This window comes from Morone saxatilis, unplaced genomic scaffold, assembly GCF_004916995.1.
Source record: "Morone saxatilis isolate NCDOM2014 unplaced genomic scaffold, NCSU_SB_2.0 Contig17, whole genome shotgun sequence".
Lineage (NCBI taxonomy): Eukaryota > Metazoa > Chordata > Actinopteri > Moronidae > Morone > Morone saxatilis.
Genome location: NW_023339729.1, coordinates 19,655,397 through 19,675,087, shown reverse-complemented (window position 1 = coordinate 19,675,087; position 19,691 = coordinate 19,655,397). Strand labels below are relative to the sequence as shown.

Genomic DNA, 19,691 nt, shown 5'->3' with positions numbered 1-19,691 from the left:
ATTAGTAAACGTCAATACATTGACGCAAAGAACATCCAGTAAGTTTTTTCAGTTTCTGTCACTCAGTAAATGTTTGTTACATTGAGTTTCCAGTTGTTGTTTACATACACTAACCGACAACTCCATAGTGTGAGTGACATTACCAGTGGAAACAGTGAACAGATGCTCATCAACAAACAAACAAACAATCAGCTCATCTCTGTCAACAAAAAACAAAAAATACATTAAAAATAGAGCACATTTAGGGACAACAAAAGTCCAGACTGATGTAAGAATAGAAAACTGGAACATGAGTTGAGCGTGTTTTTGAATTCATTCATTATTTTCTCCACGTGCCTCCACCTCCAGCCAGTGACGCGCTCGCTTTCAGTCTGCGTGCGGCAGCGGCGCTACACCAGAGGAGGAGGAGAGAAGAAGACTGCTGCGTTAAGTGTCAGCTTTACTGTTGAAGTGTAGTCTTCACGCTGCCACACACACACACGGACACACTGCATCCTGGGAGCGCGCACAGACTGTTTATCTCTCGTTGCGATCGGCTACAACGCGGTTTTATCTCCGCCGAGCAACAACCGCGGACCTCGGCTACCGACACCTGCCTGCCCACACGGAGCATGCACAACAAAGACTGATCCAGGCTCTGCGCTGTGCGGCAGCAACCCGAGCCAGGCTGCTCTGAAAACCCGCAAAGAAAGCCATCTATATTAAAGGCTGCACACAGAGCGGGTTGGTGCTGCAGGAGGAGGAGGAGACGGAATTCGGTGTTTGGGACCTCCATATTGCAGGCCGATCCGATCCGATCCGTGCCTGGCAGGTTTAATTATAGCAACACTTGCATGCGCGTCTGACTTTCGCGCGGACGTCCAATAGTAGACGGTGTTTGAAGGGGTCGAAGAGGAGAATAGCAGGGCCTCCATCGGTGTTGTTTTTAATAATTTAATAATCTCTGCTGGACTCACTCACACACCCCGTTTGATGGTCGCCGTCGTCAGTCCTGTGTGTTCAATGTTCCCTTAAAAAAAAAAAAAAAAACCCAGGAGAATAATGTGGGTCAGTCCCGAAGATGTGTTACTGGCGGGCGCGTTATGGATCACCGAGAGAGCAAATCCGTATTTCATCCTCCAGAAACGGAAGGGCCACGGGGATGGAGGTGGAGGACTGGCGGGTAAGCTCTATTATTATTATATACTGCCACGGGTCAATAGCAACAACAAAACATTTCATCAGAGATTACTGATGATGAGATGAAGAGTAGGTGGAGTGTTTGTGTTGATGTTGGACATCAGGAAGCACATGGAGGGGTAATGTGAGGTGGATCACATGACCAATCAGCGGCCACAGGTGGCCTTTCACCTGAATGTGCCAGTTAGCACAATAGTCTGGATTTCCTTTACTAATTGATTAATCCACACTCTTTGTCAGCCTGCTTTAAAGGAGACTAAACCTTTGACCAAGCATGCTGACATCCAGCAAAACTACTTAAAGGACAAAGTCCAGCATATACTGTCTGTTCTGACTATATAGTTCAGGATTTGGGTCATATTATGGTATACTCTGTGGTAAAATGACTTAGGCTGATCCTGTCTGTAAGAGAAATGAGCTCTCAGCCATTACAACAATGCAAACAATAGCAGTTCTTGTGCAGCTGCCAGTGGCTCAACAACAGTGAATCTATTTTACCACCAACCAGAGAAATGGTCTGTTTGCTTGCTCATGCTGAATCATTCCCCTTCTTCCTTCTCTCACTCCAACTCCTCCCTCTTGCTTATTTCATCCAAAATGGGTCAAGCAGCAGCAGCAGCAGCAGCAGCAGGAGGAGGAAAAGGAAGGAGGACGAGGAGGAGGAGGAGGGACATTTTATGGAAATGACAGTTTAACAAGCTGCTGTCCTGTTTTCTGTCAGAATTTTGGGAAATTTGGTTCATTTCTTGACCTGAATTCAGCTGGTTGCAGGCAACCACAAAATCACCACTTTTTTAAGAAGATAAGATAAGATGCAGTTTGACATCTTTGAGGAAATAAAGGAGATAATTACATAGTTGGGTCCCTGAAAACCTTGATATATAAACTTGTTTGGGTGCTGATGTTGAAACTTTTATCTGATGCAGTCATATGCAGAATAACAGCTGCAATAATAAGATGCTGGGTCCAGAAACCCCCATTCCTCCCCCTGTGCATGCTCTTTACTATTGTGGAATATTATATGGCCCCATATGCGCTGTGTTGTGATTTTCTTACACAAAAATACATTTAGAAATATGCTTCATGTGAGATGAGTATCAGTTTAATTCATGACGGTCATAATGCTAGATTCTGACACAGGAACAACTTCACGGCAAAAGTGATTTTTAGAGGTAAAACTCTAACGTATTTCACAAGAATTTTATTTTTCATTATTTCTCACCCCTGTAATTGTATTGTGTGTTGTGTGTTGGAGTCCATGGCCCCTAGGTTGAGAACCACTGACACTGTCAAAGTTTTCAAAAGTTTTAGTAAATACACTTAATTTCATATATTACAAATTTAGGTACTTCATCACAATGATGCAAGCGTCGTTTAAATCCAGTATTACTATAAAGCAATGGTGGCCAAATACACCCAGAGATATTAAAGGGATAGCATGCAGGTGATAAATAGTATGTCAAAATCTCTATATATATACTGCTATATTTACCAACCATAGTTGGGCTAATAAAGGCTTAAAGTAAAGATTACAGTTTTGTTAAGTTTCAGACCTGACATGCATCCAAATTTAATGCGCTGGTAACAAATTTAGAATATAATATTTGTGATTTTACCATCTTTGATATTAATAATTCAAAATAAGACCTGCAGCCTAATTTTCTCGGTCTCTGGTGAGTTATTACTGTAGCAACATAAAGTGTGCTAAGTGGTTCTAGGGGATGATGTCATTGTTATGTAAATGCTGAGCATGCTGACTTGTTCTGTGTGCCAGTTGGCACTCGGTGCCCAGTGACCCTGGCACTGTCCCCAAGCACATCTTCCAGGGAGAGGGAAAACCGTCCGCAGCACCGGGATGGAGCAGAGGGCCAGCGTGGTGAGAAAAGGCAGATGTGTATTTGTAGGCTGGGAAACATCAGTACAGTAGCTGAGCAGAGATTGGCAGTTGCAGAACGTATTCACTTCCTCCAGAGAAAAACAGAGAAATAATTAACTCTGAAAAGGAAGAAGGAATTAATGGGGCTCTCCTCTGGGGTATGAACCTTGCTGTCTTGCTGCCCATCCAGTCTGACAAGTCAAACAGAGGATCTTCAAAGATTTCTTCAAATGTCCTCAACTCAACCTCATTTATCTAATTAAACCTCATAAAGTATTCATCCTTCTGGAGCGCTGAGTAATCGTACTCTATTGTAGTTTTGCTTTTAAGACTCAGAAGCTTGTAGGATGATAGAGATTTTAAATGTACGCGTTCTCATTGGAGTACATACCAGTTAAGAACATTATGCATTCAGAGAATAATAATATATTTATCAGTTGTGATTTAAAGGTACCTTGGCTGTTAAAGTTTGAACCAGTAGTAGCATTATGGAGCAACGTGTAGGCCACAGCAAAGGCAGTGAAGAAGAGGGCAAGCTAGCAAACATCCATGTAAACACAGGTTTCAAGCTTTTAAGAAGAATCGTCTTTGCAAATGTCGAAATTAATTCAACACTTTTCTTAGACCAGGATACAGACAAGAAAAAAAACACACAGCATGTTTAAAAGATGGTGCACTGTGTAGGATTTAGTAGGATTTAGTGGTATTTAGTGCTGTAGTTTGAGATCTCACTCGCTTCATCCTCCCTTTCCAAGAATGAGGGAGAAACAACAGTGGCCATGAAACATGCAAAATAAGTGAACGGCCCTATCTAGAGCCAGTGTTTGGTTTTGTCACAAAAATACAACATCTCTTATTTTTTTAGACGATTATGCACTAATGAAAACATACCTATAAATATTATATTCCATTTCTGCCAGTAGATCCTCCTAAATGTTGCACTTTTAATAAAGCTGCAAGCACATGTACAGTTTAGGATACCTGCTCAGTTTTGCGTGTAATATAATTTGCATGACTGATAAGCTTCCACGTTAAAACAGTCACTTATTGTCTTACTCTTGTCTAATAATCGAGTTTGCATGTACAGCATTTTGTAGGACAGTGCAGAAGGACGTTTGAAAAAAAGTCTCGCATCCAAGTGTCTTTTGTTGTCTATGTGCGCACATATATATCTTCAGAGAGGAAGTATCTTCAGAGAGGAAGTAAAGGGAATAAGAACAGAATAAAACCTCCTTTAATCAGACTGTAGATTAAGTCAGAATCAGGCCATTGTGTCAGTTGCTACTCAAGCTGACACAATTGTGCTTATAGCATAAAATTACACCAAAGTTTGAGTCATACAACAACACCATGTTTCACAATCCAGCTGATAATTACTGTACGTTTGGCTGGGAGTGCGTCATGCCAGACAGATACTGACTCTCTCATTTGTAGGCCACCTAGCCACCTTGAACTTTTTGTCCTTAATGTCAGCAGATGTTGAGAAACAATGGAGACGCTGTAAAATACTTTTGATTGCATATGTGGAAGCAAGGAAACCTGCACATGTGGCTGATGATCAAGACTTGTCTCAGGTTTCTGTAATCTGAACAATATTGATTTTAATTCTGAGGGAGACTGTGGTCCTTTGTGTGCACAGCAGCCATCCCCCTCAGGCAGAAAGAGTATATAAACAAAAGAAAACAAGTAGTTTTTACCCTCATGATGTTTGTTCGGTTTCTTGTTCTTCCACAGAGTGAAAAACATTAATGTTTCAGAGAAGGTGATTTGTTTTGCTTTGTAACAATAGGGAGCTCTTGTTTCAGAGAAGAGAGGCACAAAACATCACATGATTTTATAGCTTGTTATGTTCTCGAGAGTGTTTTCCTATCCCCCCCAAGAAATATTAAACGGAACATGTGCCATTACAGCTGTGTGTAGTGTTCCTTCTTGTAGGTTGTGCACCCACTCTTTCAGCGTGTGGAAGGAAATGTATCTCCGTAAAGGCAGAGGTGTGAGTTGGAACAAGCAGTCACGTGGTTTGAAGGGTTATTGCTGCAGGCATGTGATGCTTGGGGTTACCGGTAGTACATCATAACAAGCAACCCATGTTTTGGATTTTCTCTTATATCAGTCTTACTGAGGTGCGACTGGGTGAATATCAAGTGGTGTTGCACCTACAATTGTCTTCTTTCTTGTGCGTAACCCCTCTGTTTCCTGCGTTAAACCTCAGCTCACACGTTGTAGGTTGAACCTTCCGTTACATGCAGTACAACTAAAGTCCAAATTCGCTGCATTTTCTGCGTCACTTCGGTATCTTACTTACTATTTTGAAAGGAAGAACTAGCACCTTAAAAGCTTTCTCTGAGGTCAGCGTGTGAGCAACTGTTGAACTTTTCAGTTATGACTTTTAACCATGTGATTTTTCTTTTGAGGAAGTTGTCTTCAGACTTGACAAGAGTTTTGTTTCTCGCAAAGGGACAAAACCAAAGTGTCAGGCTGCATTTTCTCATTAGTTTCAGTGTGATTAAGACTCTACTCAACTGCAGCCAAATGTCTGTTTTATTGACTTCTTCAGCCCTGTGGCTAGGGTTAAGTGGTAAATATCTTAATTATGTATGCTCCTGACAGGGGTCTGACACATAACAGGAGTCAATAACATTCGGCACTGCGATTTCTATCTTACTGTATGACAGGTTTAGAGATGGTCTGCCAGCTATTTATTGAGTTCAGAGTGAGTTCATTTGGACCAAATGGTGAGAGGAGGAATGTAAATAGGTGAATAGAAGATATGTCGAGGACATGAGGAGAATAGAGTAGAAGGCAGGCAATTAGAGGAACTAACTGTAGTCCAAGGTCTTTATAAAAGGGGTCAGCGAGTCTAAAGCACACAGATTCACTTCTTTTATTATGTCTGTCTTTCCTATAGACATGTTTTTCTCTGAAAATAAGAAAATCTTTCAGCTTCCCTCACTTGTCTCCCCTCTCTGTTTCTCTCTCTCTCCCCCCTCCTCCCCCTCGTTTTCTCTCTGTGTGTGACTCATACTGTGTTTGCCCTGATGAGCTGCTGAACAAAAATAACCTGTCTCTCATGGCAGTTGAATGTATACCTTCTCCAAACCAAGGAGAATATTCAGTCACTAACAACTCCACTCCCCAATTCTTTGGAAACTGGTGCCAAAATGGCAACATGGCTGACTGCAGGTTTGTGTAGGAGAAATACATTTTGTGAAGGAATCTTTTTCAGTCATAATTTGTCTTCAATCTGGATTAGTTAAAAATAATCATGTACCATGAATTGTATCATTACATATCTAGTTACAAGTGATTATTAAGAGGTTTTTGGGGTTTCCAAGTTGTGAAAATCTCTGTGGCTGGTGAGACATTAACAAAGTCATGTCATAAAGTCAGTAGTAAAGGGTCAAAGGTTCCTCATCTCATAATAAGACAGCAGCAAATGTAAATGTTAGTTATTAATGATAAAGGGCTGTTATCTGACTGATAAGTGTTTCACATCACACTCAGAAGTCATATTTAGTTTTCTGGTTTGAGTATACTTCATTTTCTGGTTTTTCGCCACAGTAAAAAACACTAAAACCCTCTTAGAATTAGCTTGTAGTTTGGGTTTGGGACATGCCTCATGTTTTTTCTTGCTGAGTCTGTCTTCCTCTTTCTTGCCTTTGCTTTCTACGTTTCTTTGCATGTTATTGTCACCTGCTAATCAGTGGATTAATGTGAAACCACTTGCAAGAATGTTCGCCCACATGACATGCATGTGCACGAGAATCAGCCTCAACAGTAATTTACAAAACAACAGCGAAACACTGGCATCTGTCATGCCTTTAGGTGCATCATTCCTCTTCATTATTTCAACACTTTAGCCAATTCATGCTTTTCTCAGGTGACTTTCTCTCATCTATCACTATCTTTTATCACCTTGTCGATCAGCCTGCCGATTAGTTTCACACTGGTGGTTATCTGCCTTCATTTATTCCCTGCCTTCAATTAGCAAAATCACATTAAGTTATCACTTAATCATAATAACCTAACCCACAGTCATATATATACATATCACTAATCTAACAAGTCTAACAAGTAAACAAATTCATTTAATGTCAAGCCACAGGATGTTTTTCATACACTCAAATCTTAAACCACAAGACCTCACGGGTTTCCCCTTTGCTTAAGCATAACAAAATGGTCTGAAAGTATTAATGCACTTAATGTGTTAGCCGTCTTACATGGTTATTTATAGCTGTTGCATGTCTGTGGTGCTTTTGTTTCACAGCAGAACAAATTTATGGGTTAACTGCATCATGAGTTAAGTGTAAAGTTATTATTGTTTGTGGACCAGCACAAAGAGTTTTTTAGTTATCCTTTGTGATCTGAAACCTGAAGTATTTGCTTCTCAGGCTTTAATAACCAGACTTCACTGTTAACCTTACAGGTTTGCTGGTTGGGACCCTGGATGTCGTCTTGGATTCCAGTGCTCGGATGGCTCCCTACAGGATCCTGTACCAGACTCCTGACTCTTTAGTTTACTGGACCATTGCTCATGGTATGTGCACATTAACACTTGGGTCAAAAACTGTGAGGAGATACATGTGTTTGGAAAAATGAAGCCACTTACCTCAAGACTACTTTGAGAATTCAGTTTTTTTATTCACACTTTTATCGACACATTTGAGTTATACAGGTATGGGCTATTCCGGTAGAGAGCCCTCTGTATTTTTATCCCCCTGTACATCCCTCCCGTAGCCGGCACACAACACATGATGCCTTTTAGCTGCTGAATGCCAAGCATTACATCATGCCCCAGTGGTTTCAAAGGGCAGGATTACAGGAACATGTGCAGGAATCAATACTCAAATACGTGTGGATTTCATGTCATCGGCTTGTGTTCACAATAATGTAATTTGCATATTCTATGTATGCAGTGTGCTTTGTAGACCGTCTGTGGAAGTAAATCATGCTAATTAGCAGCCACACACTCCAGATTGATTAGAAGCAGCTGTCTTTCTTTTTCATTTTTAGTGTGAATATAAAATGCTCCCAGCTGTATGTCAGGAAAAGCTTTGAAACTTCCAACACGAAACCAAGGTTGCAACAATTATTTTCATTATCAGTTAATTTGCTTATTATTTTCCCGATGAATAAATTAATCGATTAATCTACAAATGTAAAAATAGTGGAAACACAGACATTTCCTGTAGCAAAAGTTGACAAACTCAAACTGCTTGTTTTCCCCAACCAAGAGTCCAAAACCACAAGGCATTCAGTTTACTATTACAAAAAACAAAGAAACCAAGCAAATAATCACATTTGAGAAGCTTGAACCAGTGAACTTTTAGCATTTTAGCTTGAAAATGTACTAAATTTTGACAATGTTGGTAGGAGGGCAACGCTAAATTGGTGGAGTACTTCTTAAAGGTCCAATGTGTAACATTTAGTAGGAGCTATTGGCAGAAATGAAATCGAATATTCATAGGTATGTTTTCATTAGTTTATAATCACCTTAATATATAGGACTTACTGTGTGTTTGTTACCTTAGAATGAGCCATTTTTATCTACAGACAGCGCGGGTCACCTTCCAAGGAGGCCGCCATATTTCTACAGTAGCCCAGAACTTCTCCCCCAGAACAAGTCCTTTGAACTTGGAAGGGAGGGTGAAGCAAGGGAGTTGCAATCTGCAACAACACCACTAGATGCAACTAAATCACACATACTGGACCTTTTTAAAGCTGAAGAAGAGAAGAATCTAAAACACTGTAAAGACATAAAATGAGCCAGAAATCTTTTTTAGGAGCCAGGTTCGTCCTATGCTTGGGTTTTAGAGCGCCTCAAATTCCATATTACAATGTTGATGTGTTGAACATCTACTCATTTATACACAGACAACAGTGTACAGCTGTATGCATACATGTATGTTTTGGCATGTGTTCTGTACGCTACCATTTTTTTAATACTTTATGTTCATATACATTTGGGAGTTATGGGCAATAAAATGCAAATTTTGGGTAAATGCATAAGATTAATCTGGATCTGGATCTAGCTGTAGTTTAAAATTCAACAGAGATGGGACACTATTGAGACACTGGCAAAGATGAATGTGTTAGTTTAACCATGTGTTTAATTCAGGAGTTCCCTACAAAATGTGTATATGAAATGAGTTCTATTTGTGTTCCCTATCTGAAATGGAGGCCCACAAAAGACTAGCCTGGCTGTGAGACTCCCCCTCGCTCTACACCCCTCCCAATCCTTAATTCCTCAGCCCAGAGATAGCAGGAGAGTGGAGCAGTCTGGCAGACGAGGCTAATTCAGTGAATGTGCACTTACTGAAGGGCTGTTTGCAGCAGTGTTGAGGGATAATGGTCCACAGTGGCAGCCATTACTAAAATCAATTTCTCCTGCGGCCAAAAGAAATCTGCTTTAACCTCACTGATCACTGATTCCTCTAACAAAATGGTAGTGTTGCTGTTTGAACGGAATATGGACAATATGCATTTACTTTACTCTTTGCTCTTGAAATTTGACTTCAACTGATGTTTTTTACATCATTAGCCTGTCATCCAGTGAAAGAGGATCTCCCAATTCACCGTTAAGAATACAAAATACCCCAATATCTCTTACAAGAATGAATAATTTTACCATAAATTCACATGTGACTTTGTACTAGATAATTACTACAATGCCAGTTATTTTTTACACATTACACCATCATGCTCCTCCTGTGAGCTCAGTGGCTGAGTGCTCTAACTTTTCCTCCTTGCTCCTTTGCAGGAACCTCCCGTAAAGAGATCACAGAGCACTGGGAGTGGCTGGAACATAACCTGCTGCAGACTCTCTCCATCTTTGAGAATGAGAATGACATTACCACTTTTGTCAAAGGAAAGGTCCAGGTAACTAATCAAAAGTTTACTTTTGTAGATGTTTTGTACAGATAATACATATTTATTATTCAGAAAAGAGAGGGAAAGAGTATACATGGTGACACTGTACTTAATTAATGGGGCCCTTGCCAGATCTTATCAAGCTTTCTGGTTTGAGTTTAACGTGTGAAAAAACATCCTCCAGTCAGCGTTTATAAGATTGTGTTGCCGTCTTTTCCAATTTAAAGAGAACCTGTTATTAAGTATGCAGTTTAAAGAACGCCACAGCTGCAGATTGAATCTTTGAGCACTTGTGGACGACCCCAAAAGTGGGCGTCAGAGGGTTAGGATTAATAACTGTTCCACATACATTTAACAGGGTAATGTAAAATCACACCTTAAACAATTCTCATCTAATCCTGCCCATTTATTCCTGGCAAGATTATGCCTGTAGGAGGCTGTGCTTGATGCATATAACAATGTGGAATTTGGATTTTTACTCTAAAACATCAATCACAAAGACTACTGCTGCTCCTCACTTCACAGTCCCAATTTTTAATGTCCCAGCTCATTACTTCATTCTGTCTCTTTCCATCTTGCCTCAGGGGATCATCGCAGAGTACAACAAGAACCACGATGTCAAAGAGGACGACGACACCGACAAGTTCAAGGAGGCTAGCGCCAAGTTTCGTAAATTGTTTGGGATGCCGGAGGAGGAGAAGCTGGTCAACTATTACTCCTGCAGCTACTGGAAGGGCAAGGTGCCACGACAGGGATGGCTCTACCTCAGCATCAACCACATCTGCTTCTACTCCTACTTACTAGGAAAAGAAGGTTGGATATGGACTCTACACTATTATCACAGTTTATAGTGCTGTCAGTTGTTACACTCTCTGTACCCAAGATCTAAACCATATATCAAACTGTGCATCATTTTAGTATTCTTGCATGTGTCTTAAGGTGATATCCTGATATCTTGAGGGCTACTTTGGTCCATTGGTTTGTCTTGACACTAATGTGTCTATCTTAATGCCTTTCTGTAATTATCAGCCAAACTGGTGGTGCGTTGGGCAGATATCACTCAGCTGGAGAAGAGCGCCACCCTACTGCTGCCCGACGTGATCAAGGTGAGCACCCGCATCAATGAGCACGTATTCTCCGTCTTCCTCAACATCAACGAGACCTTTAAGCTGGCAGAGCAGCTGGCCAACATCGCCATGCGTCAGCTCCTGGACAACAAAGGCTTTGAGCAGGACCGCTCTCTGCCCAAGCTCAAGAAAAAGTCACCCAAGAAGGTGTCGGCACTCAAGAGGTAAAGAAAGAACTGACGCAGAGTTGGAACCCCTGTGTTCATCAATAATAAATGCTGTTTAAGCATGATTATGGCATGCAGTCAACTTATCATTAATGTGTTAATGTGCGGTAGAGTAATGGGTTATCTAGACACTTAATGACAGAAGATGAAAGTCTAAATGGCATTGCAAGTTCAGGTTTTAAAAGCGGCAAAAGAACAACACATATTAGAAAATTGATAGGGTGTTGTGGTTTTGAACTCTAATAGGTCTCTGCATGGTTGCTAACACTTCACTGTATCTACACTGATACATAATTGTCTGTCTGGATTCAGTCACTTATCCAAATTGTATAACATCAAAAAGTTGAACTGTGCATTGAACTGTAATTGTAAATTTAACAAGATATAATGAGTTGTACGGTTTTTTTCTTGGTATGTCACCCTTTTGCCTTATGAGCCATTCTAATTATGTTCATGCATCAATCACAGTGACTATTTCAGCCTCAAACCAAGCTGTTATATTATATATGTACAAAAAACTGTCATCTGATATGGCTGCATTTTCTATACTTCAGGGATTTGGATGCGAGAGCTAAGAGTGAGCGTTACCGGGCACTTTTCCGTCTGCCCAAAGATGAGAAACTGGACGGACACACAGACTGCACCCTGTGGACCCCCTTTAACAAGATGCACATCCTGGGACAGATGTTTGTTTCCACCAACTACATTTGCTTCACCAGCAAGGAAGAGACACTGTGTAGCCTCATCATCCCACTGCGTGAGGCGAGTTGTCCTGTCTAAATGTGTCTGTTTGTATATGAACCGTTTGCAGGATGATATTGATTTAGCAAGTAAGAGTTACAGTAAGTGGTAAGTTTTTCTTTTTCAGCACCGCAGTCAAAACAGCAGTCACCAGCAGTAGCTAAAGGAAACCTCTACGACGTGTCAATGTGTTTGATAATGTTGTCTTGTAGGGGGTTGTCACTACCGATCTGCTCTAGAAAGAGACACGCGCACACACACAGTGTACAAAATACATCTGTCATGCTGAATCACAGTCATCCATTTTGTTTACAGACAGCTCTGGATTGGGTTTCATCAGCTATTCGTAAATCCATTACAAAGTCCTTACTAAGTTCTTACCAAATACTAGCTAGTTTTCATCAAGTTGGTTACTGAGTCCTAAAACATATGGGATGTCTTAGCTAGTAGAGACTCTTAATGTGTAAATCGGTTGCTAGGAAACATCCAAAGTGACGTTTAATCAAAATCAATTATGTATGTGTTATGTATGTAATTATGTAAACAGGAATTCACTTCACACTTACAGTCTGTTACACAACTTCCAAAAATAATCTCAACATGTACATTAGGTATGGCTTTTATTGAAATATGCATACATGGAGAAATAAGTGTGTTTCAGAGCAGTTTTCAAGCAATTTAGAATAAGTTGGATGTTTCCTTCGATTAAGCTGATCTACCTGGCAATATTTGGTCCTTTAGTCTGCCATTATTGGCATATGTGATGTAAAAACATCCCTCTAGTGTCAAACTCTGGATATTCTGCATAGTGAAGCTCAAAGATTCAAATGTAGGAACAAATGAGAATTTCTATTTCTGACACTGTCATTTTTTGCTTTTATTTTTTTGTTAACTGACATTGTGAACATTCCCCATCATTCTTCCAGGTGACCATCGTGGAGAAGGCAGACAGCTCCAATGTGCTGCCCAGCCCGGTCTCCATCAGTACCAAGAATCGTATGACTTTTCTGTTTGCTAACCTGAAGGACCGAGACTTCCTGGTCCAGAGAATTTCAGACTTCCTGCAGCAGACCACCTCTAAGATCCACCTAGAGAGGGAACTTACTGGCAGCCTGAACAGCTCAGACGACGAGGTGAAAAATCTTTTAGCCCGTCCTGAAATCGTGTCTTAAATACAAAAACTAGAAAATAATGTGAATAATAATATAATGTGTCCCCTACAGGTTTACTCCCAGCATGGATCTCTGCTCTCCAGCAGCCCACAGCACAGTTTGGGCTCAGAAAGCGAGCGTACGTTCAACCTGAACGACAGCAGCGTGCCCACAGCCACACAAGCCCTCATGACCATGTACCGCCGCCGCTCACCTGAAGAGTTCAATCCCAAACTGGTGGGTTAAATGCACTTTTGTCAGGTACAATTGAAAGCATTCAGTCTCGTTAAGCATGGAAGGGCACGTAGTAACACCTTATCTAATAATACTTATTATTTGTTAATTTGCTAATTTGTTCTGCTTCTGTTAAAGGCTAAATTTTTGCTTGCCTTTTAACAATTGACATTTTCACACCGTTGCACTGCATTGAGATTAAGCTGCATGGAGAGATTAACTGCAACCTAGCAAGACTGTCTGCAAATAAAGCTACACCTGTTTGTTAACCTCAATTTAATGGAACTGTGATCCTGCATTATAGAATATCACAGTTTTCAGGCTTTAGTGAGTGTGCAAGAAATAAATCTAGTAAAAAAAACTAGCTGGTGTGAAATGGTTACAGCAGGGTTGCAGTAATTGGAGTTGAGCTACTGCATCTCATGAAATTGTTTTCCCTCCCTGCTCAGGCAAAGGAGTTCCTGAAGGAGCAAGCATGGAAGAACCACTTTACAGAGTTTGGCCAGGGGGTGTGTATGTACCGGACTGAGAAGACGAAGGAGCTGGTCCTAAAGGGAATTCCTGAGAACATGAGAGGAGAGCTGTGGCTGCTCTTCTCTGGTGAGGAAATGTTGATGAAAGGCCTGAAGTAAAAGACACTCTGAGCATACAGTAGTTTACCTAGTGAGACCACACCCTGCATACGACGTGCTCACACTTGATCATAACAACACATGATACATATTTGAAGCAGTTGTCATTTACCCACAGGCACCCTGCTGACAAATACACAATGTAAGAGCAACATAGCCAAAACAAAACTTTTCTTGTTTTTCTTTTTCTGTATTGCTGCCAGAGGTGGGAAATAAGGAAGGAGAAATACTTAGTTACTACAAGTATTACAGTGACACCGCTCAGGTGGTCCTGACCCCCAGGTTAAGAACTACTGGGTTGGCAACTTAGAGGAGCGTCCAAGAAAACTCTTATTCTCTGGGTGGAAATCATATACCATACTGCAACAGCAGTATATTTGCAATGATACTGTATGTTCTTTACTGCACTTAATACTTAAATATACAGCACGTATATGCACAAAGAATATGTACTTTTACAATTGTTGGTCGTATTGGGGGAAACATTTTCATGGGCACAATAATGCTACTACTGCTAATACACAGAGAAAAGCAGTCTGGTCACTTAAAGAAGGTTAAGTAATAATCATGCTGACATGACAGAAGTTATTTTTAATATCTGGAGGAAATGTGGTTCGGAGACTTAAAGAGAGGAGTACCTATATCTTGTGACTGTCATTCTTTAACAACGTGCTGCCTTTTCAGGTATGCAACAAGCTCCAGACTTTCCTGTTTACAGGTACAGTCATGTGTTATGCACTCGCAGCTTGTACTCATCCTCACCTGAGCAGAGCTGGGTTACAAACAGTTCCTCCCTCTCTCCCCAGTGACCCACTTATGGCTCGCTTGACTATTGCCATAGCTGCATTGTGTTTACCTCAGTCACACTTACCTGAGCCTTGTCCAATGATTTTTCCTTTCACTAATCTACAAAAAAAATATTTACTACGCTTTTTTGAAACATTCATAATTGGTGTCTGTTTTTAGAACAAAGGGTATCAAAACCAGTTTGGCAAGCTTAAAAGCACTTACTGTGGAATCTGGATAACTGTGCTGAGTAAAGCCTGGAACCTAGACTGATGTAAAGAGATTTATGTATGTGGGTTTACTCTGCAGAGTTATTCAGATAAAGTTAACCTCTAAGGCACGTAAATGCCAAGTGCAGGTGCCATTTGTGTTACAGCGTATTTACTACTGTGTACGTTTACTTTCCGTTATTCATTTAGAATTTCTTAACATTTGCAATCTTCTTGGTTCTTGGTTTCTTCAAATCATACTTTTGTTTAATACAGAGATACCAAAGACAACCTTAATGTGACAATAAGGATTGTAGGGCATCTTTTTGTGGGTGCTAGTGTAGTCTACTATTTGTTCTGGTAGGCTTCAGACTGCTGACACTGTGCAGGCCATAAGAATGTAATGTGCACATGATGAGTAACTGAAATACTTAATGAAACTTGTGTATATGTGAAACAGGAACTCAGATAAAATCAGTTCAGGGTTTTGTGTTTATGATGTTGGCTTATGTAGTATACCATATGACTACCAGGAATAGTGTAGAGTTATGACAACCAGTGGAAGAAATCAGGAAGAACAATATTATCTTCCTAAATTAAGTACATTTTTCTTTTTTATCTCACCAGCATTTTATTGTTTTGTAACTTGTGTAAATGAAAACTTAAGACTAATGGTTCAACATAAAGAAGGAAACTTTCAGAAAAATTCAAATTTAAGAAAAATATTGACCATATATTCTCCCAAGTTGACTGATTGCACAAAATGGCTACTCTTAATAAACCTACAAGATACAGAAGCCACGGTACCACATCCCACTATACATAGATGCCATCATGGATATTGACCTGGAATATAGTATATGTATTAATTATATTTTTTTAGTACCTTTTATTATTTTGGTATTTCCATGTCCATAAAGTTACTTATCTATGTATTTCTTCATGTACTTCTGCTGCTGTGACACTAAAATCCCCTGCATTAGGTCAATAAAGTTAAAATTAATTTTATAGCATTTAGATATTTAATTACATTTTGCAAGTTATCAACCCCATCACAAAGACTATTACCATAGCTCTACCGGTTTTAAACCTTTTAAATCTTATGTGTTTTTTCATAGGGGCGATCAACGAGATGGCCACCCACCCCGGATACTACGAAGACCTGGTGGAGAAGTCGATGGGCAAATACAACCTGGCAACAGAGGAGATAGAGAGGGACCTGCATCGCTCTCTCCCTGAGCACCCGGCCTTTCAGAATGAGATGGGCATCGCCGCCCTCCGCAGGGTCCTCACAGCCTACGCATTCAGAAACCCCAACATCGGATACTGTCAGGTACACACACTGTTGTTTTGATTTTGACATGAGCTGACAGAAACCTTGCAGCCCTTGACAATACTTGACTTTTTATTCTCTCTCTCGACACCACAGGCTATGAATATTGTGACGTCTGTGTTGCTGCTCTATGCCAAAGAAGAGGAGGCTTTTTGGCTGCTTGTGGCGCTCTGTGAGAGGATGCTGCCTGACTACTACAACACCAGGGTTGTAGGTCAGTATGTGCATGTGCCTCTGTGTTTTAATGTGATTGATTTGACAATTTTCTATTTGTTTAACATCCCCCGTTCTTCCCCAGGAGCCCTAGTTGATCAGGGTGTCTTCGAGGAGCTCGCTCGCGAGTACGTTCCTCAGCTGTATGACTGCATGCAGGACCTTGGGGTCATCTCAACCATCTCGCTCTCCTGGTTCCTCACCCTCTTCCTGTCTGTCATGCCGTTTGAGAGTGCAGTGGTGGTGGTGGACTGCTTCTTCTACGACGGCATCAAGGTCATCTTTCAGCTGGCGCTCTCCGTGCTGCACGCCAACATCCACCAGCTGCTGGAGTGCAAGGACGACGGCGAGGCCATGACTGTATTAGGCAGGTAAGGAAATATCTAGATTCTGGATATTAAGGGTGTGTCATTCACTGTCTGGACACAAATATTACTCTACCCTAAAACGCCAAAACCCATTTATCTATATATTTTTTACATTTGCATTTTGTAGATACTTGGACAGTGTGACCAATAAGGACAGCACCCTCCCTCCCATCCCTCACCTGCACTCCCTACTGACAGACAATGGAGAACCACATCCAGAGGTCGACATCTTCAAACTGGTCCGCAGCTCCTACGAGGTATTTAACCTGATGATAATGTGTCTCTGTGAGCCTGTGTCATCCTCCATGTTGGGAGAAGTACAAGTTTGAGTATGTGAGTCCTCATTCCTTTCTCAAGGAACTGTAAGGTTACAGCTTTCAGTGATTTGAATTTTAAATGTAATTGTTTTCAATTGGTTTCCACTGAGATGTAAAATAATATACTTTTATTTATTTAAGTAGTTTTTCACTTTTACTTGAGTAAAGAAATTGAATCAGTACTTCTACTTTTAGTCTTTTTTAGTCTTTTAAGTATCTGTACTTCTACTTGAGTAAAGAATGTGTGCACTTTTTCCACATCTGGATAATGGATCTGTATTTCTCTCTGTTTGTCCTTTATGTGCCAGAAATTTGGTTCAATCCGTGCAGATGTGATTGAACAGATGCGTTTCAAACAGAGACTGAGGGTCATCCAAACCATTGAAGATACAACTAAACGCAACGTGGTGAGGACCCACTGACTTACTCTTATAGATACTAGAATTAGGCAAAAGTTTGTGATTTTAAGACTATTTATTGCTAATGTTCTTGCTCAACCCTGTTGTGAAGACAGAAGAACATTGATCAGACAACATGCCAACTTTAATATAATGATAAAACAAAAGTCTCTTACTTCTGCAGGTTTGAGCTTTGAAACTGAATGAACTACATTCTGGTCATTGTTAGATTATCTGCTCTCTCTTCACACTTTATATTATTATCTATGTTCTATTTTTACCTAATGTGATTATATTTATCTTTCAGGTCAGGACAATTGTAACAGAGACGGCCTTCAGTATTGATGAGCTAGAGGAGCTCTATGTGCTCTTCAAGGTGAGTTACAGCTTACAGTTCCCACTAACTGTTCTGCTGCAAGAGCACTACAGACAGGAAATCAAAAAGTCTTTTGTTCTCTACAGAGAAAATAAATAATAGCCTAGGAGCCTTGATATTAGTGCTCCAGCGGTTTTCCTCTAGCCCAACTCATTCTTGTGGCACAGGCCTGTATAAACACATGGTGAAGATTAATGTGCTACTTGTATTAATGGCGCAGTCTTCTTAATGATTCAGATTATTCAAGAGTGAAATTGTTTTCCAAACATGCTGTCAAAGTGTTTTGTGTATTTCACAAACATGTCAGAATGAGAATACACTAATGGTTATGGTTTATTAGTAAAACACAATATCTCAGGAACGCCTCGAGGGAATCTCTTTAAATTTGGCACAAATGTCCACTTGGATTCAAGGATGAACTCATTAGAAGTTGGAGGTCAAAGGTCGAGGTCATTGTGACATCACAAAACACGATCTTGGACATATTTTAAGAATAGATGACCATATTTCACAATTGGTCGGACAATGAATCGGTGACAGTTTTGACTCAAAGTGACCTTGACAAACATTTTTGGTCATAACGCAAGAAATGATGCCGTAATTCTGACAACATTTCACACAGATCTTTGAAGGGACACAACGATGAAGTGATGACATGTTTTACCCAAAAGCTCAAAGGTCAACTTCACTGTGACATCAAAATGTCCTGGCTTTTTTTGGTCATTATTCAGCGCCATAACTCTGGAACAGAAGGGCAGATTGTCATCAGATTCATGTGACTGTAAATTATTGGAGTCGCATCTAAAAATGCCCAGAGAAAACAAAAGCACAACATCTTGTCTAACTATACTATAAGAATCCATCTTCATATAGTAATCAAGTATCTGTGTACCTGTTTAGCCAATACATTTATGATAATCCTTTATTAATCATTTTAAAAATGTATATCACTGATATCATACATTTGTACTATCAATATAGTGATAACTTCCATTAAGCTGAAAAAAACTGCAATATGGCTAGTTGGCGGTGGCATACTTAGTAATTCTACTTTGTATTTAAATTGTATTGATTTTCATATGGTGTTTTACAGTTTTCACTTCTCTCTTCCCATCTTCAGGCGGAGCACCTGACCAGCTGTTACTGGGGCGGCAGCAGCAACCCCACAGAGCGTCATGACCCCAGCCTGCCCTACCTGGAGCAGTACCGCATTGACGTGGAGCAGTTCAAAGGCCTGTTCAACCTGCTGTTCCCCTGGGCCAACGGGGCCCACTCAGACCCCCTGGCTGTGCGCTTCTTCCGTCTCCTTGACCAAAACGGGGATGCCCTCATCAATTTTCGGGAGTTCATAAATGGCCTGGGTAAGCAGAGTATGGGTTGTGGGTGTGTCCTTGTAAATATTCCTTGTAATGTAATGTAATGGTTTGTAACGCAGCTGTTCAGTTGACAAATTGATGTTGTACTCTGTTGTGATTCTAATTTAATGCAGTATTGTATCTAATATGATATTACATTTGGAAGCAGCTTAGATGTGTCTGATTTCTAAAGCTGGTTGTGGTTGTGTTTCAGGTGTTTTGTGTCACGGGGACCTTACTGAGAAGCTGAAGCTCCTCTATAAGATGCATGTTATACCTGGTGAGTGTGCCTCGATGCAGTTTATTCAAAAGTTGTTTTTTGTATTCTGATTGATAAATAATAAATATATATATATATA

At 40.4% G+C, this 19,691-nt stretch overlaps 1 protein-coding gene across 1 annotated transcript in view; it reads left to right on the top strand.

The window, feature by feature from the left end:
* The first annotated feature begins 403 nt into the window (after nucleotides 1-403).
* tbc1d9 (TBC1 domain family, member 9 (with GRAM domain)) overlaps nucleotides 404-19,691 on the top strand; it is a 23,805-nt gene continuing 4,517 nt past the window's right edge. Inside the window, exons 1-17 of the mRNA XM_035659959.1 lie at nucleotides 404-1,162; nucleotides 7,482-7,592; nucleotides 9,816-9,934; nucleotides 10,510-10,738; nucleotides 10,955-11,216; nucleotides 11,774-11,981; nucleotides 12,887-13,093; nucleotides 13,184-13,348; nucleotides 13,795-13,945; nucleotides 16,091-16,305; nucleotides 16,402-16,519; nucleotides 16,604-16,889; nucleotides 17,014-17,143; nucleotides 17,512-17,610; nucleotides 17,909-17,977; nucleotides 19,098-19,338; nucleotides 19,547-19,612. Of these exons, the coding sequence (XP_035515852.1) occupies nucleotides 1,042-1,162; nucleotides 7,482-7,592; nucleotides 9,816-9,934; nucleotides 10,510-10,738; nucleotides 10,955-11,216; nucleotides 11,774-11,981; nucleotides 12,887-13,093; nucleotides 13,184-13,348; nucleotides 13,795-13,945; nucleotides 16,091-16,305; nucleotides 16,402-16,519; nucleotides 16,604-16,889; nucleotides 17,014-17,143; nucleotides 17,512-17,610; nucleotides 17,909-17,977; nucleotides 19,098-19,338; nucleotides 19,547-19,612 (2,797 nt within the window). The 5' untranslated portion in view covers nucleotides 404-1,041. The remainder of the gene's footprint in view (nucleotides 1,163-7,481; nucleotides 7,593-9,815; nucleotides 9,935-10,509; nucleotides 10,739-10,954; nucleotides 11,217-11,773; nucleotides 11,982-12,886; nucleotides 13,094-13,183; nucleotides 13,349-13,794; nucleotides 13,946-16,090; nucleotides 16,306-16,401; nucleotides 16,520-16,603; nucleotides 16,890-17,013; nucleotides 17,144-17,511; nucleotides 17,611-17,908; nucleotides 17,978-19,097; nucleotides 19,339-19,546; nucleotides 19,613-19,691) is intronic.